The sequence below is a fragment of the Agelaius phoeniceus genome, chromosome 1 (genome assembly GCF_051311805.1).
Source record: "Agelaius phoeniceus isolate bAgePho1 chromosome 1, bAgePho1.hap1, whole genome shotgun sequence".
NCBI lineage: Eukaryota > Metazoa > Chordata > Aves > Passeriformes > Icteridae > Agelaius > Agelaius phoeniceus.
This window is the reverse complement of record NC_135265.1, coordinates 106512222-106532176: the sequence shown is the minus strand read 5'-3', so window position 1 is coordinate 106532176 and position 19955 is coordinate 106512222. Positions and strand designations below refer to the sequence as shown.

Here is a 19955-nt window from a genome sequence, read left to right as displayed (position 1 = left end):
ACCACTACTCTGGGCAGCCTGTTCCACTGCTTAACAAGCCTTTCCATGGAGAAATTTTTCTCAATATCCAATCTAAACCTCCCCTGGCACAACTTGAGGTTGTTCCCCCTTATCCCATCAATTGTCACCTGGCAGAAGACGTGGATCCCCAGCTGGCTACACCCTCCTTTTCAGGTGGTTGTAGAGTGATAAGGTGAGCCTCCTTTCCTCCAGGCTAAACACCCCCAGCCCCCTCAGCTGCTGCTCATCAGACTTGTGCTCCAGACCCTTCATCATCTTCACTGCCCTTCTCTGGACATGCTCTAGCACCTCAATGTTCTTCCTGAACTAAGGGGCCCAAACCTGAATACAGGATTTGAGGTGTGGCCTCCCCAGTGCCCAGTACAAGGAGTACAAGGGAATGATCCCCTCCTTGGTCCTGCTGGCCACACTGTTGCTGACACAGCCCAGGATGCCATTGGCCTTCTTGGCCACCTGGGCACACCCTGGCTCATGTTCAGCTGCTGTCAACCAGCACCCCCAGATCCTCCTCCTTTGTGCAGGTTCCCAGCCACTCTTCCCCAAGCCTGTAGCACTGCATGGCGTTGTTGGACCCAAGTGCAGGACCTGGCACAGCCCAGCAGTCACATTAATACATCACAGACCTCTGGTCTCTACCCACACCAGCCAGCTGGAGGCTTCACCACCAGCTCCTCCAGTGGATTGGTCCTTTACTTCCAGCAGCAGAATCTGTTTCAGACCAAAGTCTTCCAACGTTACCCTTGAAGCTGAGGAAGGGCATTTCAACACAACAAAGATACTGAAGTAAAGGTTTGCATTTCCTTGTCCCCATCATCCCTGCAAATCTCTTGTACCTCCAGCCCGATGTTCAGGTAGCAGTCAATGGCCAGTACTGGGTTCTTGAAGTTGTGGATGGCCTTGGGGAAGAGTTTGTAGGTTGCATGTTGAAGGAATTTCTCCAGGAGAAACTGAGACGGGGCTGCCAACAATGTGTGCTCGCTGTCTGGGGCACAGACGTACTGAAGAGGCATTATTGGTGCCACGCTGTCTGAGACCTGCAGTGAAACCAAGGGGAACCCTTTTAACCACCTACTCTGTGTATTTGATCTGCTGGAGTTCCTCTAACTGGGGAAGGGACTGGCATGACAGAGCAGGAAGAGAGAGAAAAGGAACAAAAGGATCAAAACTCCCCACTCGATTTTAACATAGCACCAAAGCACAGAAATAAATTAATTGCTCGTTCTGTGCTTGCTCTGTACTTCTGTGAATATCTGCTTGTCTAAAGAAGAGACATAAAATGTGGAGTTCCAACTGTCACAGTGGCCTTCATCCTGCCTTACTTGTGGGCATTATATGATATTACATACTCCTTGTGAGGAGTCATCCATAAAAAGTGTTTTCTATGGAGTTTTCTCATAGGCCAGTCTGTTACTACAGATTCCACTGCAACCACAAGAAAAGGAAACTCAGAAAATGATCTTAAAAAATACTTAAACCCAAAAATACTTAAAGCCAGAGTTTAGTCAGTTAAATTGTGAAGTACAGGAGGTGTCTTTTTAAAAGGAAGATGGTGTGGGATGTGTTGAAAACCACCAGGAACACAAACTGTAAGATTCCTAGATTAAAGACAATCCTTTGAAATACATCTCCATAGGCACAGGTGTAACATACTCTGTGTAAAATATTTTATATATTTTTAAAAATACTTGGATTTCGTGGGGGGATTTCAGAAGGTTGTAGTTTTCAGAGCCTTTCTTCAGCCCTCTTTTTGTTAGGAAGTGCAAGGACTGAAACTCATCACAAATCAGCAAACACCAAAAACTTGTAGCTGTGCTGAATTTTTAAAACTGAATCTGGTACAACTTGCTTGCTTTGGATCAGTCTGCAAAATCTTCCTCTATCAGAGATACCACTGAAAAACTACACCAAACTCTTCCCAATCTCTGTCCAACTTCTAATAGATTATGAGGATTTGTTTAGTAATTTATAAATAGCAAAATGTTTCTCGTTTTCTATTTTTGATGCAGCAGCCCTACCATGGATTAAGCCATGAATGTCAGATGTCAAATAAGTACAAAATAAATCTAAAGAACTAAAGACTAAAGAATTAAAGACTAAAGAACTAAAGAATTCATTATTTCTAGGGAAAACAGGTCCTGATTTTGCCACTTAAGTATACCAGACTTACCATGATTTTTGGCTTCACAACAAAGTCCTTTTGTCCTCCAACCTGAATGTGTTTCTTCATGACACTGAAGTTGTTGAAGCGGCAGATGAGGAGGCCACTGCTGTTGGTCCTCAGATTAAAATCCACATCTTCACAGAAGTACCTGGACATTAAACACAAGATCACTAAAGCAGCTGTGTGGCTGCTGTGCACAAACATTCACAAACCCCCTGCTAAAATGCACCACTGTGGGCTCAGCAGAGATTTTTGGAGATCATCTGATATGGTGCCACAAATTTTCTGCAGAGTTCCAAAGACTCATTCCTTCAATGTGCTCCTGGTCAAGGAAAGCAGCTGCTGGTCACCCTAAACCCAAACTAGTCTTCACTTTTCAGTGTGCCTGTGTGCTTCTTCCCCACACCCAATCTGGATTGCACACATGCTCATCACACTGGCATCAGACTTGGCAGAAGCTCTGCAGTGACCAACCTCCACCTCTGAACAAACCAGTTCCATATGACATATTTCTCCATAAACTGGAATCAAGGGGAAAAATATGGCTTTAACAAATACTTGGCTATGTGAGAAAAAGCTGCTGGGAAGTAACCCTAGTCCTCCACTATTCATGATGTTGTTCATTTCTATGGACTGACTCCCACCTCATGATTCAACCTGACACAGAATGTGAAATCAAGAGCTCTGAAAGTGACACCAGCTTGCTCTGACAGGCTACAATTCTTCATTGAAACACACAGGATCCCTGAAAACAACAGCAGGAACCCAAGGTGAGAAGCCCCAGGGCCATTATGGCCAGCAGAGACAACAGGGTTTATTTGGAACTCACTTGTCTGGGGAGAAGAAGAATTGAGTATTTCTTCAATCTGTGATGAGAGCTAGCAATAAAGGCCCATGATATGGCTGCTTTATTGCAAATGCTTTAGGATGAAGTTAGGTGAGTGCAGGGGTGGGGAGGAAGGAAATAGTAGAAATGTTTTCATCTGTTTTTTTTGCAAACTCAAGTGACAGCAGGGAGGACAGCTATCTCTGAAAGAAATACAAGGAATCCCTCCCTCTAGGCACTCTGGAAACTCCCCATTCTTCCTGTAACTGAGGCCATTTGGGCTCCTTTCCTGGACTTTGGGTACAACCAATTATTTTTTTATCCTCAAGTTTCTTCTTTCCTCATTTTTTCGGTCCTCTGAAGCCCTTCCTTGCCCTTGATCTGTCTTCCCCAGGTTTTCTTGGCTTATAGCAGTTTCATTTTGATGCCTTACTCATTCAGATGAAACATTTATCACATTGTGTTTTATTTTTGTGATTGTGCACTCCTTACCTAAGGTAGAATCTTTCTGTTTATCTCAACAGCATTCAGAAACATTGTGACAAGGTTCTTATCAAGCCAAGATGCTATTTTTCCACAGAGATATACGTGCTGCCTACCTGTTTAGGTCATATTGCACATTCTGGGTCAGGTCTATGTTGAGCAGTATAAAATCACGCACATGGCACCTGGAGAACGGAGCCTTTGATTTCCTGGTGTTCAGCTTGCTGTTCCATTTCTGAACACCCAGTATTGCATAATGAACAATTTTGGGGGTGGCTTCAATGTGTTGGAGGACACTTTTCAAAGACACATTCTTGCTGAAACTCCCAGGCTCCAGGGACTGGCTGCAAAACATCATCATACACAACATACAAACATATTTTATTATTTTTGTATTACATACCCTGCAAATATATACATGTGTGTGTATAAAAAGGACCAAAAAATTCGATTGACAACTGAGAATGTTTACTCCAGATGCTGTAAAAATATATACATAAATTAAGACTTTTTAGCAACAGGCAACTAATTTCACTTCATCAGGGCAGCCAATCAGAAAATGAGCCTTTCAGCAAAGTTCTTACACAGCAATTTAAGAAGGGAAAAGAAGTCATGTTACACATAAATTTTGGAATGCTATTTTCTCTGTACTGGACAGTGTAAGCACTGAGAAGGTCAAGAGCTTAATGCCTTCTAAGTTTCACAAATAAACTGTTTGCTCTGAGAAACATAAATTGAATCAAAAGAAAGTAACATATTGAAAAATCCCTCAAACAGTTGCTAGAAAGAAGAGTGGCTCTAGGCAAAGAACAAACACAATCAGTGGTCTGTTGGAGGTACTGACACAGATGTAAGGGCACAGTCATGTGGAAGTGTTCAACAGCAGGTGTTGAACTGCATGTTGGTGGCCAACAAGACAAACATTCGGCCTTCCTACTGCTCTGATGCTGGCATCCCTGCCAGATGTTGGACCTTGGTCACAGATGTGCTGCTGGCAGTGCTGGAGCAGTGCAAGGAGCCAGTGTGGGTGGGCACCAACCTGGACTGCTCATGGGGGCTGTGCATGTTCCACAGGACGCAGGAGTCGTCCATGACCACGATGAAGGGCCACACACACTGGCGCTTCACTCCCAGCTCCTCCAAGCGGTTTCGTTCCAGTTCCAGATTGTGGTAGGAAAGTTCCTTAATAAGAAACCTGGCAGCACCTGAGGAAATACCATGAAGAAGAGATACAGACATCTTTATTAGACTTTATCACTCTTTCCAGAGAAAGGTAACACAAACATCTGCAGTCATTACCCTTTCTGAACTTAGTGCTCATATCACCTTAGTTTGCAAAGAAATCTGTATGTCCCTTTTTCTGTATGTCCCTTGTGTGATTAAATCCACAAGGCAGACTCCAAGAAGACTGGATGCTTTAAGATGCTCTGCAGAACATTATTCTCTGGGCATTAACAAAGTAATTTGAACCAAGAAAGGGCTAAGATTCTAAAACTGAAGCTACTTAAAACTTCTTGCAGAATAAACTCAGCATCCATGAAAACAAATTCCAAAGTTCAAGCCCCCAGTGTTCAGCTGCAGTTAATATTTACCTTCTGCTAACTAAAACATTGCAATTTGAATATATGTTAAACATCTAGAATTTACACAGCAAGATTGAGTAAAATGAGTGAATATGGCCCATAAAACATCAGACTTTAAGCTGAAGAGGCAGTGATCCATGCAAACATATATTCCATGCCCCTGACAGCAGTTCTTCTGCATTTTTGCGCAGACATTGTATGTGAGGAGCTGCTGCATGGTTTCCTGCAACAGCATGATCCACACTGTCCAATGCAGATCTTGGTACCTTCACAGCAATGCATTGATGGTGTCTCTTACCAACTCCAGCGTTGTTGAACATGCCTGGCAGGACAAGCATGATGTGGTTGGGCCAGTATTTTCGGTAAAGTGGCATTTCATACTCCTTGACTACCAGGAGGTGCAGGTGGCTGATGCCTTCCATGGCATGGTAGAGGTTCAAGAGTCCATGCTCATGACGTCCACTCGATGGGGTGAAGATAGGACTCTTGACTGCATTCAAATTCTGCTGGAACACAAGGTATTTTGGCAACATTAGGGTGAAAAAGCAGGTTATTCCTGGTAGGGACTTCCATTTGTTTATTTTTTACACCACATTTTAACATCACTGATTATTGCAACACATATGAATTGGACGCTAGGAACAGAAAAAAAGGATGTTTGCCCTCAAAAAACCCATTCTAAGGGCACTCAGGAAAGATTTACACAAAGGACCTCAAAACAAAAAGACAACAGAAAAAACCTCCTCCCATTAATTTGCATATGTATGCCAAGCTGCCTGCGTGCAGCAGATGGGTGAGAGCAGCACACCAACGCACCTTGTCAGAAACGAGTGGGAGTCGCATGCTTTCGAGATGTTTTCCCTGCTTGCTGAAGACAAAATGGTTCTCTTTGGACTTGGGGATTATAAAATGCAGCTGAACCTCTTCTCCCAGCATCGAGGATGAAAACGTGAATGCGTGCAGAGTGGAGTCAGACACCTGAAGAGCAACAAGCAGCAAAAAGAGGTTTCCAGCAGGTAACACAGAAGGAGTAACAAGGAGGAGGAGTTCTTACAGTCACAGTACTGGAAGCCATCAGAGAAGAACATCCAAACCACTCTTGCAGTAATCATGTTCCTCACAAAAAGGTGCATTATTGAGGCCTTGCTATTAAAGGAATCAGCTTTCTGTACCAGTAATGGTCTTTGGCCAAACGGGACTCTTCTGAAGTCCATTTCAGCTAGGAGTTATTTCTCAGTATTTACAAACAGAAGTCAAATATACAGATACACACACACACACATACATAAACATGCATACATACTAGGAAAAAAACTGTCCAAGTCAATTTACCCAGGAAGTTCAAAGAGCAGTGCAGTATGTGGGGCTGCCTCCACAGCAGCATGCACCATCATTCAGACACCTCAGCAGGAGCACTACTGTATTGGTGTCAGTATAGTATTTTTCCTGTGGCAATACTCTCCTAAGTAGTAGTGTGACCAAAGCAGACCGCACCATTAACAAGGCTATGAAGAATTTGAGTGAGCTTAAGTTTACCCAGCACTGCACTGACCATGTAAGTGTATACAAATGCCTACACAGCTGATAGATGTCATCCTACAAAAGCATCTGTCTTACTACAAAGTCAAATCAATTACTCTTACCAATGAGCTTTCCATAATATTTTGCTAAAAATTGAAATAATTAGCCTAAGATGGAAAATGAAAGCAACTTTATTTAGGTTTTGTTAAAGCATTTAAGAATCCCTCTCTCTTCATAATGTTTGCTATCCAGTGACTCCCCTTTGCAAGTGTAATTTCCCTGAGCTTAATTATCTTAATTCTATATACACAGCTCACAGTGACACATAGAAGTAGGTGTTTATAGTTATTAGTACTAGTTATGTTTAACCACATGCACAAAGATAAGTGGAGGGAACAACAGATGTCCTTGGGGAGCATTTGCTTCTGTCAATGGACTTAATGAAGCATGAGGTTTAGATTAGACCTGCTGGTGCTGCTCTGAGGGAACTGGCATTGTGCACTGCCAGGTCAGGGTGTCTACACTGCCATATCTTAATAGCAAGCTGCTGGAAAACATTAGCAAGCAAGGAATGAATGAATGGAGATAAGAAACTTCCAGGTAAATTGCTGCTGCTGGTTAAGAAATAATGTGTGAGCTATTAACCAGGAATAATCTTACTTGCCAGTCTTCTGTGAGCATTACTGTTTGCTTTAGAAATGAAAGGTTTTTTTAACTAAACAGATTAAAATGTTCATTTCGGTCCAGTGACTCATAAGCTACTGCTGAGATGGATGCACAGTTACATACAAGGCAAGGAAGAAGGAGGTCTTGCCATCTCCCATCACAGGTGTGGATGGCTGGCATTTAGGTTAGACAAGCATTTCTCTTAATTTTTACAGTCTTCTCCCATGAGACACTGCAAACCCTCTGGACAGGCTGAATAATGCTTTGGCTTCAGAAAACTAATCACAATATTCACCCTTTGCCAGAGGCAGCTGCAGAGGAAAACTGCTCATTCAGAATGTGGCAGACACAGTTGATGCTCCTGGGTCTGTAGCTCAATATCTCCCCTGAGAATGGAAGAATTAAACAATTCCATCTGAGGCAAGGTGAAAGCATGAGTTCTGAGATGAGAGCAGTATGCCTGGAGAGACCACAATAAAAAACCAAGGATGCAGTTTACGCTTAGACCTTGACACCAACCTGTGCAGCAGGATTAATGTCCATGTACTGATGGCACTGCTCACAGTGATGGAAGGTGTTGTAAGCTGCATATTTAGTCAGCATCATGGACACAGTCTCCCTTTTTTTAGGTTCCTCTGATTTTGTTTCTTTGCTTGTTTCTGTGCACAAAGAAAAGAAATAACAGAAATTTTAGGAGCGTTAAAAAACAGATATTGTGATCCTGGCACTGTGAAGAATACATAAATTATTTTTTTCCATTTCATTCTGGAGATTAAAGGTTCTTGTGAACTTGTGTTCAAATGAACCAATAAACACTGAATCTCTCCAGGAAAGTATTCCTTTAAAAGTCTACATTTTACTTACCTTGTTTCACTCTTGAAAGTTGCTCTGTGTACACAGGACTTATATTTCTGTACTTAGGGTCATGTACACTCAGGTCGAAAGATATTTTGCTGAAGATCTCAATGTCTGGCCAGTGGTCATTGCTAGACTGAGTAACTTCACTGTTTTCTGTATGATCTGCAACAACACACTTCAGGTAAGCAGAATCAGATACCCACCAAATGATGCCTATGTGGTGGTTGCTGCTTTACAGTTGCATTGGAACTCACACAGGCACACACACACACAGAGCAACATCTCTGAACACCATAAATACTACCAGTGAAATTACAATGCACACTAAGCCATTCCAAAGAAATGGCAATTCCTTAGAAACTGTGTGCAGGAGGAGAAGCCTCCTAGGTATCTTTCATGCTGCTGAGGTATAATTCACTTTGGTTTAAGCTTAAAATGCTCAGATGAATGGACCTATTTATGCAGAAGGCACAGGTGTAGTAGTTTTGAGCCCCTCTGTGATGGAATGAAGAGCACTGGCTAAATGAGAAGCAGAAGTATCCAAAGGCAGAAGGATGAAAGCAAGGAAAGAGAGGCTGTGTATATTTATGAGCTAGTAGCTGGTGGTACATGATAAAGGCAGTAGAAGAAATGCTCCTATTACAGAATAGGATGTGGCCAGCAAGGATCAAATGAAACTTTTCTGTACTGATCCAACAGAGATAAGTCTAAAGTAGAAAATCAAGTTTAAGCAATGGGAATGGTAGAAAACACTGGCCTAAAAAAACAGCTTTGGAATGCAGCTTGAACATGAGTCAATTCAGATTAAAATGAGATGGAAGAACACATGAAAATAGGTGTGTAACTGAGGTTACTGATTTTAGAAAAGTGAACTCAGGTGAAATGAAGGTTGGGTATATGGATGAACACACGCTCACCCTACTCTGCTGCAAAAGGAGAGACAGTAATCTAAAGAGCTCTGAGTCCATTACTTTGACCTGGGTAATATTCAAAATTTGGAGAGGGTGAAGGAAGTAATTAAAGATGTTGAATTAAATTAGAAATATGATAAAATGCAAATAGGTTGACTAAAGAAATCCTGTGTTACTTTCATTATTTCATGGCCATGAAATACCTATTTCTCTGAACAAAGAAAATGCAATGAATCTTATCCTTCTAGACTCAAGTACTTGGTATGATACTATAGGACAAATTATTAATACAGCTGAAGAAAATGGAGAATGGTCTGTAAATTGAAAGAGTTGACTAGATAGAAGATGGCAGCACGTAAAATTGTAAGCATAAAGGCAGGTGAGATTACCAATGAAGTTAAAAGTTCAATAGAGGGGCACACTGTTTAATATTTTCACTAATCTCACCAGCTTAAACAAAAAATTGGTTTAAGTTTGCTGGTGGTACACTCCTAAAAGTCATTGTCAACATGCAAAAGGAATCAAAGATCAGCAGGACAGAATTCAATGGCCTCAACAACTGTAACAACAAAAACTTGGTGATATTTAACAGAAAAAATGTGAGTCATATGTACATTGAAGGATTAATAATAAGCATTTCTGCAGCAGGTTGGGAGCACCTTGGTTGGAAATGACAGAGTTGCTGAGAAACCTGGAGTACCAGCTAAGCATCAATGCCACTGAAAAGGGAGAATGGAAAAGACCATTCACAGGTTTCATCAATCATGGGGCTTTCAGTGGGGGCAGGGAAACACATGAGCTGTTGTAGGCTGGATTGGTTAAACATTCAGTTCTGCTCACCCATGCACCAGAAGGATAAATTGAAAATAGATGTGCAGGCCAGAGTACCAAACTGATTAGGAGAATAAAGAGCCTGTCATTTGTGAGAATCCTGTAAGAAGATCCAGACTACCTAGGTGAATGCTGAAGGGGAGGTAAGATAGCTGCCTGACCATTCCAAAGAAACAAACCTCAAAGAAGAGAAAAAGTATTTTAATTTAAATTATTATGTTTTTTGGTTCCAAACAGAATGCATATAAATGGGACAGAAACATATTTGGGGCAGAGAATAAAGTAGTATTAAAAATAATGAGAACACAAGGGCTCTGGAGAAGTATTCCAACAGAAGTAGTGGGAGCAAAAAAGCCACAACCAAAAACCCCAACCAAACCCAAACTGCCCTTCTGCTGGAGTTCCATGCATTCCTGGCAGGGGTGTGATACATTGCCATGATCTCAACAGGCCAGCCAGCATGGTGCAGAACATCTCCTGCATTTTGAGATTTCATCCTAAGTTTCCGAGGTACTTTAGTTCAAGTAACAAGGGAATAACTGCCCCAAAGCTCCAAATCAAAGGAAAATATCTTTTTCTCTTTTTCTTTTTTTTTTTTTTTTTTGCATTAATAACACTTTATGAACAGAAATATTAGTCTTTTCAAAGGTTCAACGACGACTACATTTTCAGGATGCCAGTCTAATGGTCATGAGAATTATGTACCAGAACACCATGAAGAGGACTAATTTTTAAAAGGTTTTGCTCTTCTCAAGGCAAAGTCCTGCCATGGCAGTTAATGGATCTGTGAGAACTGACAAATGAGCACAAATCCAAAGAAGATCCTGCTGTCCTTTCTCCTCAGTATAAAACCTGCAAACTGCAGACAGGAGACAATCTTACTGCAAATGGGTATATAACTTCTAAATAAACATAAATAATAGTTAGGTTTCAGCCAGGAACAAAATGTTCTTAAATGTCCTGTCTGCTAAAAAGCAGACAGCACTTAAAAACCTGCAAGGAGAGAGAACATGGACAGATGTCGCACATTTACAGCCTTGTGTTCACTTTTGTTTGAGTGCTACACAAATGTATCAACCCAAAATACATTTAATAGTTCTCAGATAAGCCCATTACAAAGTTCACTTTTTTATCAATGTATACTGAAATATATGCAGACACCTAGAGCCTAGCTACACACCAATGGAGAGGACATGTAGTAGGTGTAATTCATAGTCTTTTAATGAGCCTAAAAACTTCCGTGCTGACTAATACACAGGTAGGCTCTTTATAATACATCTTAAGAATACCTACTAAATACTTACTGGCATTAATCTCTTCTTCATCATACACATCTACTTCCAGCAACCGGATCAGCATGCGGAAGAGAATCCTTAGGAACTGCAAGTATGAACCAGTCTTTCCAACCTGAGCCAGAGATGGAAAAAGTCTAAATGCCAACCCAAAGTACTACAGTGGAAGTTTGGTACATTTCAGATAAATGCCTCTGGGCTTATCCCAAAGCTCTGTTTTCAGCTCTGCCTGAAAACACTGCAAGATGTAATATTGCCCACTATACTGAAAACACTTCTACTAAATTGGTCTCTGAGCACAACCTGGTCACAGCCTGTGTCACTTTGGTATGCAGGGAGATCAGCAGTGATAACTGCTTCTCTCCTGTTGACAATGTTATGCCCAGTGCCACCCACATGTGTTTCACCTAGGCTAAAACATGACATAAAGCATCACCCTTCCTCTCCTTACCACTTTCAGCATCGACTTAGCCTTAAAATTTGACTTTGATTTTTGACCTCAGAACACATCACTGCAAACTTGGCCCCCCTCAGACTGCTGAAAAGGCAGGAGGAACTTACTTGTGGTGGCCCTGTCAAAAGCAGCCTCCGGGGGTGAAAAGTCCTGGTGCCAGACGCCTCGGCCTGATTGCTGAAGTCCGCGTGGTGCTGCCGGGCCGTCGTCCACTGCCTGTAGTACAGAGACTGCTCCTCGCTGCTCATGTCCTTGTGCAGCAGAGGCCTCAGGGAGCTCAGCCAAGACACGTCAGCGTGAGGCAGGAGGGAAGAGGAGGAAGGCAAGTTCCCATTTTTCTGCGAGCTCAGGAGGCAGTAGGCAGCTTTGGACAGGATGACGATGCGCGGCAGTGCCACACGGAGGGCCTTGCTGTCCTTGGCTGACTGGGCAGGCCACTGGAAAGTCTGGGAGACTGATGACAGCGAGGAGAGCTTGGGGGTGGTGCTGCTGGCCATCTGGTTACCCAGCGAGTCACACTCTTGTTTCAGGGTCTCTCTGGCTGTAAAGCTGGAGTAAGCTCCCTCATCTACTGAGCTGTGTGCCACAGCCTGAAAGTTCAGGGATGGCGTCTGCTTCTGAGACTTGTCTGTGGCACTCGAGGAGCTCACACCGTTGTCAGCCAGGGAGCCTGGGAAAACAAATAGCAAGCAATGAAAAGTTACTGACTGATGAAAGAAATCCATGAATTCATTTGATCTATGTGACAATCCTAATGCACAAACACTTCTGTTCAGTGAATGCTGCTGTGGCTTAGGTCAGTGTTTCACCATGTAAGAAGAAATCATTTATATCTGTCTGTCCCTTTGGCTGGGGAGGCAAATGTCCTGCTGCAACAGGGGTCAGGCCCAAGTGCTCACTCCTCATCTCTTTATGCTATCTATCATTTCCCATCTAGGATTTGGAATTTGATGGTACAATGCTCTGAAAGTCAAGTTTAACAAACCACTGTATACACAGATCAATTGTATCTTCCTTTCTATGAAGAACAGAGCATTTATTTCACTGCAACTTGACGTGAACTGGGCTATGTCCCCTCCTCCTCCCTACCTGTCAGGTTCAGTTAGTGTATGGGACGACCTGGTGCATAGCAAAGACCCAGTTCAGCTGCCTTAATACCTCAGACTCATAGGGAAATAAAGGGAAGGAACCAGAAGTGTCTGCTGAATGCAAAGAATGGAAGGCTTGGTGGGAGGTGATACCTGAAGAGGTAGGACAAGACCCAGCCATTCTGTTGGTCTTGGCAAGGAGGCAGATATCCATCCTCACCCATAGGTATTCCCAGAGTTACAGAGTGTTTTTCTATTCCTAGAATTTTATGCTAGCCCTTTTTGGTCTGATTTTTAAGATCTTTTCAGGATCCACTGAACAAAGCTAGCAACAAATGTGAAATACAAGTTTAAAAATCAAAATCACAAGGGACGCTTAGTTATGGCACACCATCCCTTCCATGGAAACACCGTCTCCTTTTAGCAGTAGACAGGAAAATTGCTCACTGTGTGAAGAATCTGCAACTAACATTTCATTGTCTAGCCTGCAGCTGAATCCAGCTAAGCAACCCACATTTGAGAAAACATCTCACTGTTTGCATCCAAATTCCAGTGACTCAGGAATAAAGACTTGTTTTCCAGACCAACAGTAGGATAACTGACCTGAGGTTCCAGTGACAGCACTGCTGTTGCTCTGGGGCCGGTCCAAGTCTATCAGCAGCTCGTCAGAGTCATTCTCGCTGCCATTTGCCTTCTCCTGCTCCTTCTCACTGAGGTCAAGAGCTACAATAGGCCCTCGAATTGCCTCCTTGGAGACGTAGCAGCATGCCAGGCCCACCTCTTGCTCTAACGCAGTACGAGTTAAGTAGCTGGAGTCAATTAGTCGAAGGTCACAGTATTTCAACGACCTAGGAAAGCCAACTCAAATGAAAAAAGAAGTTTTGTTTTCTCTGACTTTGAAGAACACTCCCTGTCTTTAACTGGTTACTAAAAATTCATTAACAATTTTATTTGCCCATACATATAAAATTATTTTTAAATATTCAGCACATAAGGTGTGCTCCTTCATACTTTGCACAGACACTTACTGACCCACACATGACTTTTCACAAACTGCACTTTTCAAACCTTTAAACAGTTCTAACTGAAGTCTGCAAAAATATGCTTCTTTTGTGAAAAGACAGCTAGATAGAATCAAACCCAACTTATCTAAACATGTTAGAAAGCAACCACACTGAAAGAGTAATAACAGCACCTGGGGAAAGTCTCTCCCAGAGGGTCTTTGCCGGTGAGAATAACAATGCAAGGTAGACCTTCCAGATCCTGATAGGTGCGAGGAATCCAGTCATCCTGCTCATTGCCCCTCCAAGCCTGTGAACAGAGAATATTCCAGTCACACCTAAATGAAATCTTCTAAATCTTCTGCTGTTTCCTTTTTTCACCAGTTCCTGCTTTTGCTTTTTATACAGAGCTTGCTTACTCAAGGGCCAACAGGAAGGAGACCTTGGGTGCAGGCATGCATTTGTTTTCTGGTAGCCAACTGTTAGCCAAGCATTAAATGCAAAGAAAAATGGGTGCATAGCATACGTTATTCAGTGCTGGAAATATTCACCAGGTGTGGCATTAGTGTGGGCTGTCAGAGAAAAAAGCCATTGATGCGTTGTTTGCACAGATAAAAGATATTAATGTAAAGCTAAAGTAAGACTTTGAAGTGGAGTATGAAAAAGGGCCAATGAACCTGGTTTAATTATTTTATACAAGGAAAGATTACATGACAGAAACACATTTCACCTTTCCCTGGAGGTAATCCCCCCCTGAAAGAACTCTTTACCCACAGTCTATCAAGGCCTGAGACCACAAAACTGCACCATTTTCCCTTTGCACTGGAAAGGTTGGTAGCACCAGTCTCATGTCCTTACATCCTTCAATCCCCCCAGTCCAGCAGAGCTTACTGAAAAAATTTATTTCCCCAATTAACTAGCAGTATCTAATGACTTGGGAAAGCAGCCTTGGCAGCAGAGAGAGAACTTCTGGCTCAAAAGGGTTAGTCCAGCTGTGTGTTCCTCTGCCTCTCCACAAAACAAAGTTTCTGTGAAAGTGCATGACTATAAAGTGAAATAGGGGAAGACAATTTTTCTTTTGATTTTCCTTGATTTTCTTTTTTGCTAGCATAAGGACCTAAAAATAATGAGTGCCTAGGGCTTTGAGATGTAAACTTGCATCCAGAAGATATATTTCTTGACCATCTTTCTCAGGAAGGTCAGAGAGGTGCAACCCTCAGGGCATCTCACTTCTGAATGTCTCCTAAACAGTTTGATTCTTGTTACACTTAAAGGGTATGCCATGACAGCATCCCTGTCAGTGAAATAGTTAATTTAACTTGTCTTCCATCTCTTGTTTCATTCTGTAGCTCTGACTCCCTGATGGAGAGGAACAACCTGGCTGGCTGGTCTAGCTGACCAGCAAGCTTGTCTGACAGAACAATGCAGCCACCAGCACTGCAGAGACAGCTTCCCACCTCCCTGCCCTGCTGTGGCACCACACACTCTGCTGATGCCATCAGAGAGAGGGACCAAGTTAAGTCACACTTTTCAGCTGGGTTCACTAACACCTGTAAAACTTCCCTCCCTGCCTCTGAAAATGGTCATGATGAGGTCACATCCTTCCTGCAACCAAGAGTATTTATTGGTGGGACCACATTTTGAGCCTCAGCACTCAGTAGCCTCATATTGCTCTCTCCCCATACACACATCAAAAAAAGGGCTGGGATGCTCATACTGAAAGCTCTCCACTGGCTCTAGTCCTGTAGTTTCAGTACTCCACCTAATGTCAGAACAAATGCCCAGCAGCATAGAGACTAAATCAAATTTGTCTGCAATAACCTAGGCTGATGAATTTTATAATGGGAATCAGCTCCCCAAACATATGCTCACACCACATCAGAAAACTTGTGTTATCCCAGGCACCAGACTAGCAGGTATGGTAGCACAGCACCAGCCTCACAGGTGACCTTTATTATTCTGAAATATTACTGGGACACCCCACCTAAAAAGACATTACAGGCTTATATTTGGGCAACTGAATTCCTCTCCTTAACTCCCTTCATATGCATGGTTCAGATTTGAGGGCTTTTCTTCTAGTAAACTGCAAGAAAAGAAGAAAGAATCCTACAGCTCTGTTCAGTCCAAAAACACATCTTATGTTTTGGAGAGAGGAATAAGAAGAATCATTAAGAAAGTTTTTCACTCTCTACCTGATAAAATTCCTCTATTCCAGACAAATGTCTACATGGATATCCACCTGCAACAGCTCCACAGTCAAGGCCTCATAGGCTGCTTCAGCACTGTGTAAGGGCTGCAACTCATTATGGCAAAGCACTATTAAGAAGCCCTCACAGGATTCAACCCAGTATTATTTAAGAGTGGGATTCATGCCTATCCAAAAAAACCCACCAGCACAGAGCAGTTAATCTCACATGCCACTGTCTCATTTATGACTACTTTCTTCCCTCTCCTGCTGCACATAAAATTTGAGAAGCAGGAGTCATAGTTTCTTTAAAGGACATTTTATCTGCTTTTGGCTGTAGGCATGCTCTCTCAGACAGGCTCAAAAAATTCATTCCTCTTTTCGGTGGTTTTCATTCCTCTTTTCCGTGGTTTTGAATACAGTGTGTAACTCACAGTAGAAGCAGAAAATTAAGATTTCTGTGAGCAAAGTTCAGGACAGATAACCAGTACTACTTTCAGGCTGATACCTAAGGCAGACAACTCATCTCCCCTTTGTTTAATGTAGTGAGGTCAATACATGAAGTGGGTTTGGCTACTTGAACCATGCTCTTTTAAATTCATGCAAAATTTTAGGCTGGTGCAGATATGCTAGGCATATATGCATGTAGACTCTTTAGGCTTTCAGCATGCAGGGGTTGAGGAAAGAAATCTGTGACAAACAGTATACTTTACCAGTTATCAGAAGGGCAGAAGATAGATGAACAGAGCAGACAACAGATACACTAGACAGACAGATAAGTTGGTGGAAATAATTAGTTTGCCTACAGAGATCTGAGCTCTGCTTTTAGAGATGAACCCTATCTGATGCATGCTGTTATTCAACTTTAAGAAGTGAAATAACAGCTGGTGTTTGACTTCATGAACCAGTAACAATTCAGGTTTGCTCCAAGTCTCTCTACCTTTTATGCTCCAAGTACAGAAATGCATTCACAGTGACAGATACAGAACACCTGCCCTTTCCCTACAGCGTAATTCACCTATAAACACGTGGGAATAACCACAAAACAGCTACAACAGCCAGATGACTACAGTGAGCACACAAACAAACATTCAGCTCCTGCTGACCTTGAGCCGTGTGACGAAGTGTTTGGCCACAGTGAGCTCCGAGGCAGGGTTCCCCAGGAGGATCTCAAAGCGATACTGCAGCCCCAGCTTGTCCCTGACTTCCTGCAGCCTCTCCTTGGCCAGCATGGCCAGCTGCACCGACGGCACCCGGATGACCAGCATGTGGCCACAGCCGTTCTTGTCCTTTCCTGGACTTGTGATGAGGTCATCCATGATGCTGAGTGTTTCAGGTGTGCTGTGATCCCTCAGAGAGGCCATGGTGGTGAGGGCCATCAGAGCTTGGGAGTACTGCTGGATGAGCAGGTAGCAGCGGATCACCATGCTGTGCAGCCGCGGGTACCTTGCGGGAGACACGGTTCTGCATTAGCACGCGCAAAATCACAGCACTGTCTGAAAATCAGCCAAAAAGCAGGACTGCATAGTGAAGAAAGTGACTATTTTTTCCAGTAGTGGTCAAAAAATGAAGTCTCCCATTTTCATAGACAAAAATTTTGAACAAATTTGGCCCAAGTCCTGAGCTCAAGTAACAGGAATTATAAACTTCTCTTACCCTGATCTAGTCCAAAATTTCAGCTAAAGATCTTTGGCTTGATGGAGATAAGAAACACCTCAGATCGAATTTATTCCCAGAACACATGCTTATAATTTTTTTTTTATTTTATTCCAAGAATACAAGCTTGCTTTGCTTTCCACAAGCTTTTTCTTCTACAAACTTGAGGACCATCGTGGCTTCAAGTGGTTAGTGGGAAAAGTACTTCATAATTTCACAACTCTCAATCTCTCATCAGAAAGCTGGATGTACCAATAGGAATTGCTGGTTCTGAGCCAAATCTGAACTCCCATTTTGCTTTTTAACTTACACAACCAACATCATTGCTTTCATTACAGCTACATGCAGTGACAACAAATATGAAGTAAAATTTTAAGAGAAATAAAATTAAAACCTACTCGAGCAAAAAAACCCACTCAATTTCTAGACATTTCCCATGAGCTCCTTTGCCACCATAATACAGAAAACCACTACACTACTATGCTTTGAGTGCTGGTCTTGTGTCACATAAGTCTGAATAACTAAAATAATTAGAAGTTCCAAATTTCTCTGGTGTCTTTCTTGAGTAATCTAATAGACAATATGATATCCATTTAAAGAAAGTTTTGGGTTTGTGTTTAGCCAGTAGATACAGTAGTTTGTTCTGGATACCATCAGCCAGTCATTAAACCAGTTAATTTTTAAAATACTTTTTACTCTTCCTGCCATAAAAGTACCCACTGCACTTCTGCTACTAAAACAAATGGAGCCTTTCTTATAATACAAAAATGTCAGCAATATTTTCAGCTTGTAAGGCTGAATGGCTCATCCACCCAGACAGAATAGCCCAGTTTCTTGAAAACAGACCCTAAACTGATAAACTGCCACAAAAAAAAACATAGCCTGGCTCCAAGGTAGAGAGGTTCACCTGCCATCAATTTCTAGTATTATCCTAATCTCGTATGATTATTTGCACATACATAAATCCTCCTTCATCCTTTTTTCCACCCACACTTAAACAGAAAGAGAGTGATAGTGACCACTATCTCTTCCACTGGATTTGACCAGAAAGAATAGGAGAAATCTAAGGAACTGGCCAAATTATTATTGCCTATTTGTAGATAATAACAATATTAAGTATTAATGATATACTTAATTATTAATGTTGCTAATTTAACATACTTTTACTTAATAAATACAGATGCATTTACAACTATTATATTGACCTAATTAAAACAGAAAACACAGTATTGAACACAGAACAATCCTGTTCTAGCAAATATGAAAACACGAGACCTATTATTGGAAGTGCTATAAGGGATCTGTCCTGCTGATATGCACAGCAGATTAACTCCACATTGCTGGAAATGACAGTATTCCCCTTACTCCTGAAGTGGGCACATTTAATTGTATCTTGGATATGTGCCATGAAAGTAGCTTTTTCAGGCAGCTGCAGGGTACTGACAGGCCCTGAGCTGCAGGAACCAAAACCATGGCCAACTACTGAAATTACAAAAGTTGTTTTTGAAACACCCTCACTACCAACGAGAGAGACACCAGAAGTGGTGAGGCATGAAACCTGTGCTACCTTCTGAACTCAGTGAGGGCTGAGCCAAAAGAAGAGAGAAGCACAGCTGAATTCAGCTTGCTGCTGAATGGACCCAATCTCTTCTATAAACAAATGAAGGACATCCACTCCCTTCTTCAACTGCACTAAAATTGTTACAAAAATAAAATTGCACATACTTCATGTTTTCCAAGATCAACATCAAAGGTCATCATGTCTTCGTCCCTATAATGGGGCTCATAAAGATGTATCTTTAAGATCCCAACTGGGCAGAATCCCAAGTTTCCATGTTATTATTTACCTTTCTAAAAGCGTGTTGACCATTTTTTCAAAGGTTTCATCACATCTCAGAAGGGGACTTGTGACTCCCCACTGGAGGGATTTGCTGTATTCATTCAAACCAAAGTATAGCTTTTCTTCACTTGCCGCATCATCCTGTTTCATGCACAAACAGCAAAAATATAGGTATTCTAGAACAAATTTTTATTTCTTGTGTCATTTAAAAAAATAAGTGGAAAGCACTTTCCCAACCAAAGAATCCTTTCTTTTTATCCATTCTCCCTAAGTGATGCTATTTATTTGTTTCAATGAATACAATAAAATGTAAATTGTTTTTTTACTTAACCTATTATTTGCCTACAGCTAGGAAAGACATATGTAGGTCCTTGCAAAATTTTCAGTATTATCTGCTACCTGTGACTGCACGGGGTTTCTAGAATTCTGCTACATATTTTCTGACCCCCTATCTCTGGCTTTAAATCTACTGACAACTGTCATCTCATTTCTATTTAGAGTAGAACCTGAAAATACAAGGATTATTAATTTCCAAAGTTGTTCTTGATTGTCAGAGTCTACATGCTTTTCTAATGAAA

The 19955-nt window shown here is 41.9% G+C and overlaps 1 protein-coding gene across 5 annotated transcripts in view; it reads right to left on the bottom strand.

The window, feature by feature from the left end:
- GREB1L (GREB1 like retinoic acid receptor coactivator) overlaps nucleotides 1–19955 on the bottom strand; it is a 133078-nt gene that overhangs the window by 5104 nt on the left and 108019 nt on the right. For 3 of the 5 annotated variants that reach the window (XM_077184770.1, XM_077184782.1, XM_077184775.1), the window contains 14 exons: nucleotides 19385–19518; nucleotides 16988–17327; nucleotides 13891–14006; nucleotides 13299–13543; nucleotides 11715–12277; nucleotides 11166–11268; nucleotides 8126–8281; nucleotides 7781–7920; nucleotides 5891–6052; nucleotides 5373–5580; nucleotides 4531–4696; nucleotides 3608–3835; nucleotides 2189–2330; nucleotides 855–1055 (listed from right to left, as the gene is read on the bottom strand). In XM_077184770.1, the coding sequence (XP_077040885.1) occupies nucleotides 855–1055; nucleotides 2189–2330; nucleotides 3608–3835; nucleotides 4531–4696; nucleotides 5373–5580; nucleotides 5891–6052; nucleotides 7781–7920; nucleotides 8126–8281; nucleotides 11166–11268; nucleotides 11715–12277; nucleotides 13299–13543; nucleotides 13891–14006; nucleotides 16988–17327; nucleotides 19385–19518 (2904 nt within the window). The remainder of the gene's footprint in view (nucleotides 1–854; nucleotides 1056–2188; nucleotides 2331–3607; nucleotides 3836–4530; nucleotides 4697–5372; nucleotides 5581–5890; nucleotides 6053–7780; nucleotides 7921–8125; nucleotides 8282–11165; nucleotides 11269–11714; nucleotides 12278–13298; nucleotides 13544–13890; nucleotides 14007–16987; nucleotides 17328–19384; nucleotides 19519–19955) is intronic. The other 2 variants (XM_077184784.1, XM_077184779.1) reach the window with 1 other exon arrangement.